General features: G+C 39.5%; 1 protein-coding gene across 3 annotated transcripts in view; it reads left to right on the plus strand.

The window, feature by feature from the left end:
* Dis3l2 (DIS3 like 3'-5' exoribonuclease 2) overlaps positions 1-7,356 on the plus strand; it is a 328,742-nt gene that overhangs the window by 86,992 nt on the left and 234,394 nt on the right. For 2 of the 3 annotated variants that reach the window (XM_029476858.1, XM_029476861.1), the window contains exon 6: positions 2,220-2,261. The exons of the other annotated variant lie outside the window; for it this stretch is intronic. In XM_029476858.1, the coding sequence (XP_029332718.1) occupies positions 2,220-2,261 (42 nt within the window). The remainder of the gene's footprint in view (positions 1-2,219; positions 2,262-7,356) is intronic. 3 annotated transcript variants of the gene reach the window in all.

Here is a 7,356-nt window from a genome sequence, read left to right on the forward strand (position 1 = left end):
AGGCAAGCTCTCCTCTTGCAGGGAAGGTGCCCAGATATCTGGTGTTCGAACCTGCCTCATGGCCAGAGGTGCTAAGATCCCATGGAGAGTCCTCTGGGGACTTAGGGGTGTCCGCAGACTCCGTGCCCAAGGTGCCCCAATGCTGGTGCTGACTGGAAGGGACTTGTGACCCTGGTCAGGCCGGGTTTTCTGTTTCCCTAATTAATGCAGTCTCAGGTCCTGCGTGATTGGATTAGAGCAGAAGTTGTGTTCCACTCACCAGAGGTCCTAAGATCCCATGGAGAGTCCTGTGGGGACCTTGGGGGTGTCCGTAGACTCCATGCCCAAGGTACCCAGGTGCTGGCGCCGACCAGAAGGGCGTGTTTCAATTTTCATTTCATGCTAGGAGTGTCTTTATTTCCTTCCTGATTTCTCCTTGTTCAATAGCATGGTACTCCATGAGTTTGTATATAATCTATAGTTTTTCTTTCTGTTGCTTTATAATCATAGTCCATAGTGATCCGTTAGAGTACAAGGATCATTTTTTTTTTTTACTTATTTTTTTTAATTGGATTGGATATTTTCTTTGTTTCATTTCAAATGTTATCCCCTTTTCTGGTTTCCCCACCTCCTGGAAACCCCCTATCCCATCCTCTCTCCCTCTGCTTCAGTGAGGGTTTTCCTCAACTCACCCACCTACTCCAACCTTCCTGCCTTCAATTCCCCTACAGTGGGCATTTATTGAGCCTTCATTTGGACCAGTGACCTCTCCTCCCATTGATGTATGAAAAGGCCGTCATCTGCTACATATGTAGCTGGAGCCATGTGTACTCTTTGGTTGATGGCTTAGTTCCTGGGAGCTCTGGGGGGTCTGGTTGGTTGATATTGTGTTCTTCCTATGGGGTTGCAAACTCTAACTTACAAGGATCATTTAAATTTTCTCTTATCTGTTAAGAATTGTTTTCGAGGGTCTGGAGAAATAACTTGGCAGTTTAAGAGCACTCATTCTTCCAGAGGACCTGGGTTCCTAGCACTCACCATGGTGGCTAACAACCAGCTATAATTAATTGCATTTTTAGAGGATCTCATGCTCTCTTCTGGCCTCTATGGGTACTGCATATACATTGTGTGTAGACTCATGTAGGCAAAACACCCATATGCATTAAAAATTAGACAGAGAATATTTAAGGGCTGGAGATGGATCAGCAGTTAAGAGAACTGGCTGTTCTTTCAGAGGACCCAGTACTAGAGAGATGGCTCAGTGGTTAAAAGCACTGCTGCTTTTCCAGAGCTCTTGAGTTCAATTTCCAGCAATCACATAGTGGCTCACAACCATCTGTAATGGGATCTGATGCCCTCTTTGGTGTGTCTGAAGACAATGACAGTATTCTCACATATATAAAATAAATAAAGTTTTTTTTTTTTTTTTTTTTTTTTTTTTTTTTTTTTTTTTTTTTTATAATGGATGGTATTTGACTTGCAGATTGAGAGTTTACCAGATGAACATTTAGGAGAGAAGAAAACATTTTAGGCAAAGGACTATGTGTTTAAAGAAGTAGAAACATTCATTCCTTTAAATGTAAGCTGGTCATGCTCGGACCCAGCATCTGTGCTTATAGTAATAGTGTTCTGTTAGATCCCAGTCTTGTCAAGTCCACTGAGATTACATTCTAGATTTCTACTTCCTGGCTCTGAGCTTTGAAGTGAAGAAAGCATTCACCTGTAAATGGGGTGTTTGTTGGTTGAAATTAATGAGTTAGAATCATCTAGGATAGTCCTTGGGAAGTCCTTGAATGCTTCTGAAAGTGAGTCTCATTTGTTCCTTTTACTTCTCTTGAAGCCAGCCACCTAATGCCTGGCATACAGTAGGCAGGGAATAAAGATTTGTTGAACAATCTCAGTATTTGACCACATTAGAAAAACATCTGGTTCATTTCTTTTGATGTAACATTTTGTGACTAGAAAGAAAGAGCATATGGTGAATTCACTAGGTTTTGTGATCTTATGAAGCAGAAATTTGTTTTCTTAAATATTAAGTGACATTGATGGGGAAAGCAGCAATAGTTCAGGCAGGTTTTCTAGGTGTTTGTACATGGGAGCTAGATAGAATTTTTCTCTTTGAATATAAAATATAAATTATTCTGTTTTCTTTCTTCCTTTACCCCCCTCCCTCCTTTCTTCCCTCCTTCCCCTTGCTCCTCCCTCCCTTCCTTCTTTCCTTCCTCAAACTTGCTGTGTAGCCAAGGATAACCTTGTCTCTGCCTGGAGTGCTGGGATTACAGGTATGTACTCTCATGCCTGGTTTTTAAACAGTGCTACAGATTAAACTCAGGGTTTATTATAAGGTTTGTTACAAAAGATACAGAAGCAGCCTGATCATAGAGTGCTATGGAACAGAACTGAAATTTATATCATTTGTTAGGTGTGAATGCCCTTATGGGGGCCTTATTTTCAAAGCCTTTGTCCCCCTAAGATCCATCTTAGTTTTATGTGACACTTTTGGAGTCAATATTGAGCAAGGACTTTTAGCTCAGCACACACAGAAGCCCATATATTATGTCAGTGGATTTTGGAAAAGAAAAAAAACTGTAGTTAACTTTTGAAAGCCAGGATCTATTTGTAAGCTCTCATCTGTCTCCTGCATTAATTGACATCAGAGGTATTTTAGAGAGAGGAGATAAGTAGTTTTTGTTGATTTGCTGGTGAAAAGGTGGTGTATTAGGAGTGTGTGTGTTTGTGTGTGTGCACACATGCACATGTGTAAGTATTGTGTAGGCTTCTCACAAGTCTCCCTTCCCCTTTTGGTTGGAGAAGTTATGTTTTACTTGGGGGTGGTGGTGGTGGTTGAGCATATGATGTCAAAAGGTTGTTAACTAGATAAGCAGATTTTTTTTACCTGTCTGTTCTAGAAAAGTCTATTTCAAGTCATTCTTGAGTGGATTATTTAATTTTCCCTGTAGAAAATAGTTTAAACATTTTATTATCTAAGGAATTTATGGCAAGGTGTGCTCAGTCTTTAACTGATTTTAAAAGAATGAAATTTATAAGGAGTAATTTTACTTTTTTGTTTTATCTTTCTTTTGTTCCTGTGCAACTTGCTGTTTGCCATTTGATGGGAAGGAAATTATTTAAGGGCAGGTTTTATCAGATGGAGGGACTGTGGTCCTCACAGCTTGATCTTAGGGTACTCAGGTTCACAAAGGAATAGAGAGGGAACAGGGGAAGTAGATAGGAAGGCCATATGCTGGGTGGAATCTTCTTCATGAACATGGCTTCTTAGGCATAATTGCTGTATAGAGATAAGTTAAATCTTTTAGCACAGTCTGGAGAGATGGCTCAGTAATTAACAGTCCTGGCTGCTCTTGCAGAGGTCCTAGCATCCATATGGTGGCTAATGACCATCTGTAGCTCCAGTTCTTGGGGATCTAATACCTTCTTCTGGCTTCTCTGCACTGTATGCATGTGGTGAATAAAATAAAAATTCAAACCTTAGCAATTTCACATTTTGTGTTAAGTTGTTGTACAAACCTAAAAGTAAGGAGCTGTGTTAACACATTCTGGCATTCTCTCAGCATTCCATATACTCTGGCTCCTGAAAAGTGAAGGGAAGACTATTGTCTTAGGTAACATAATAATGTGGGTGCATCTTCTCTTTAGAATTTAGAACGCTGGGTGTGGAGAGGGGACATGACCTTACATTGACCAGGTCAGATTGGAGTAGTCATTGTTACACCTTTCTGCCATTTTGTCCAGAAACTTTTTACTGATAGCCCTTGTTGAGAATCCATCAATATAGAAATGAATCTTTTCTTCTATCTTCTTCTTTAGGCTACCATTTTTTCATTTTTCATGCTGGGATACAGTCTATGTATATGTGCCTTTATTCACGTTCAGGGAGAGTCATTTAGGGATTAGGAGGAACCTGGAGCAGTAAAGTGTGGGTGGGTTCTTTTGTGCAACATAGAAAGCTAGTATTTTTGTGATCCTGTTTCTTCATCTACTATACGGTCACATCAGTGTGTTTGCTTTGTAAGATTTCATCATACTGGGAATTTATGGCTTGTGTACTTTTCTATATGCAACTGGACTATACTGACAAAATGTATTTAAAACAGGAGGACTATTTAATGCCATTCCTCTGTACTACTTTTAATTAATACACAAATATAATTATGCTTTTTATAATTTATTTTTCTTTTATGCATGTTGATGTTTTGTCTGTGAGAGTGTCAGATCCCTTGGAACAGGAGTTATAGACAGTTGTGAGCTGCCATGTGTGTGTTGGGAATTGAACTTGGGTCTTCTGAAAGAACAGCCATCACTCTTAACCATTGAGTTAGTTCTCCAGCCCTTTTAATTTAATTGTGCTTTAATGGCAGTTATTAAGATGAGCATGGTAGATTTGGATTCAGATGTTTGATATTACTTTCCAATAACAAACTCACATTTTACTCTTGTTCTTTTACTAACCTGTTACTTATGTTTCCCACCCTTAGTGGTTTCACTGTGTAACTCAGACAGTATTAGAGAGATAGTGATTTGCCTTGGTAACTTCTCTTAAAGGGGGGTAAATTAGAACATCAAACTAAGTATTGAGCCACAAAGACTGGTACCAGTGTTCTTAAGGTCTTAGTTCTGTGTATGCTTCCTTGTATGGACTTCAGTGGTGTTTAGAGAATGAAGAGTATGCTATGCTGTGGGTGTTCTACTGTAAGACTGTGGTAGAGATTATTCAGAGTAGCTTACCCTCGATTGTTCTGATTAGAACTAGTGAGCTGAATTTGGAAAGTGTAGATGGTGTGGAGTAAAGTTCACATAGCCACAATTGTCTACTTTGACTGACTTTATGGTCTCCAGTGGGATGTCCTTATCATAGGTTCGAGTACCTGCTTCTTGAATGGTTTCCTATGTTGCAAGTTTTCCAAAGCTCAAGATGATAAACTCTTTGAGTCAGTATGATTTTATATTATACCCCTTCTTCAGAGTGTTGAAGCAAGCACTGGAATTTGTCTTCATATGGGCTGATGGGTTAAGTCAGGCATTGATGGCTTATCATGCTTGGGGTAAGTTCTCTATTCACTGAAATGCTGAATTAGTGGTTTAGCAGAACATTTGCAAATATAAATGCAACTTTTAGGGCTTGTGAACATATTTGATCCATAAAGTGTGTCTGTATTAAAATATTTATTTATTTGTTTGTTTATTTATTTAGTGTGTGCACGTGTGTGCATGCACGTACACGTCACAGCTCACATGTGCAGGTCAGAGGAAAGCTGTGTGGGAGTTGGTTCTTTTTTCCACTATGTGGGCCCCAGGTCATCAGGCTTGGCGAGAAGTGTGTTTACCCACAGAGACATCTTGCTGGCAGTGGTAAAAAATATTTTTATTTATACTTATTTAAAAAGTTAATTGTATAACTTAATGGCTTTTTTTTCATTCCTTAGTCTTTGATGCTGAGTTCATCTATTTGTATTTTTAAAAGCTAGAAATATTATAACAGTGCTTTTAGGGTAAAACATCTGTCAGTATTTCCATTATAAAGTGTAATTTTAAAGAGTTTAGAAGTCAGCTGTAAAAATTTGTTCTTGGCTGATACTTAGTATACAAAAATCTCTGCCCAGGATAATTTCCAGAGTTTTTTGTAGCAGCATAAACCAAGGTTACATGGTAGAAACAGCCTACACTGGGCACATTTTTTTTGTTTGTTTCTATCAGTGTAGGGAAGATGACAGCCTTTAAAAATGATTCATATAAAACAATATGATTTTTTTTATTGAGTTGTATTCTTAGAAAATTGTTGGTTTTAAAAAAATGTTACTTCATCATCTAAAAGGTAACCATTGCTTAAATATAAAAAGATTGAGGCCAATGTGTTGACACAAACTTTTAATCCCAGCACTTGCAGAGGGAGGGACAGGAGGGCAGGGGGCGGGGGGCAGAGGGGCAGGGGGGTAGGGGGAGAGAGGGGAGGTAGAGGCAGAAAATCTCTGTGAGTTCAAGGCCAGTCTGGTCTACATAATACCCTGTTTCAAACAACCCAACCTAACCCAACTCAACCCAACCCAACCAACCCAAATCCCAATTACCCCTACCCGAAGCCCAAATTGGAGGGGCTTGCAGAACTCCTTTGTGATCAGCTTCCAGCAGTTCCTCTTAAGGATTCAGGATTGTCAGTGTTCAGGGCTACTTTGTGGCTTCAGATTCTTTTTTATTACCTGGTCTACTTTGTTGAAAAGTAGCTTTCCTTTTGGTATGTGGCTTAGCTATTTACAGAGGAAGTCCTACTGAAGAAAAAAAAAAAAAGAGGCATTTTTATGCATGGCTGGAGACTTAGTCACTAAAGCTGGAGAGCTTCTAGTTAATGCACTTTTCTTACTAAATTTCTGGGCAACTGTTAATTTGAAGCCATCAACTATAGTGTACATTTTGCTTTTATGTTGTAAGAAGTACACATGCACATATAGCTTTCATGCATTTTATAGCTCACGACCAGGTCTTTGTTCTTTTCTAGACTTTCTTCGTAGTTAAGTCCCATAAGTAGATTTCCTTCAGAGTCATTTCACATGAGACACCTAGACTAGCCTTCTAGTTGACAATAGCTGCCTCTGTGTTACTGAATCGTAGAAGTACATGTGTGTAAAGCCTTTAGGGAACATTTGAAACTTTGTTAGTTTAAAATGAAACATGGCTTTATGTGAAATATGAGTTGGAAACAATATTGGATTTTATGCATTCATTTAGAAATATAGTATTCGTGGTAGAAAACAAATACTGTCTTAAGGACATGCTTCCTCCCTCCACAGCCATTCTGATTTAAAGCCTCCCTCACACTACAAAGTAGTAATACTATGCTACTCTAAGGGCCAAAGGAAGTAAGAACAACAACCAGTCCTTCCTTCGGAAACCCAAGCACCTTATCAAGCAAATGTACTTTGAGAATCAGGTCAGAGCTTTTAGGAACTTGCCTTAAATTTTCATGTGTCATATTGACCAATGGCTGGTGCCCAGTGCTTTAGTGGACAAACACCCCTGCTTGGCCATAGAGACTGTCATGTGTTGTTCTCTCTGGAGTCATCTTTGCTGAGATGATTCCGCTTTTGCTTGTCTGGTTTGGGGTGGCTTATTCTAAGGGAGATGGCTGCTCATCTGTCATGACTCATGTGACACTAAGGGCTGAAACTCTTAAGTATGGACGTGATAGTGGGCTTTAAGCTAAGGCTGATTTACAGGTCCTAAGAAGCATGTGTGATTCTGTGTGGAGATGCTCTTTGGTTAAGAACAGATCATGTTGCTTCTCAGAGGTGTGATTGGTTGTTCTTACTACTTGATGAGGAATAACTTCTCCCTCCCTCCCTCCCTCCCTCCCTCCCTCCCTCC

This window comes from Mus caroli, chromosome 1, assembly GCF_900094665.2.
Source record: "Mus caroli chromosome 1, CAROLI_EIJ_v1.1, whole genome shotgun sequence".
Lineage (NCBI taxonomy): Eukaryota > Metazoa > Chordata > Mammalia > Rodentia > Muridae > Mus > Mus caroli.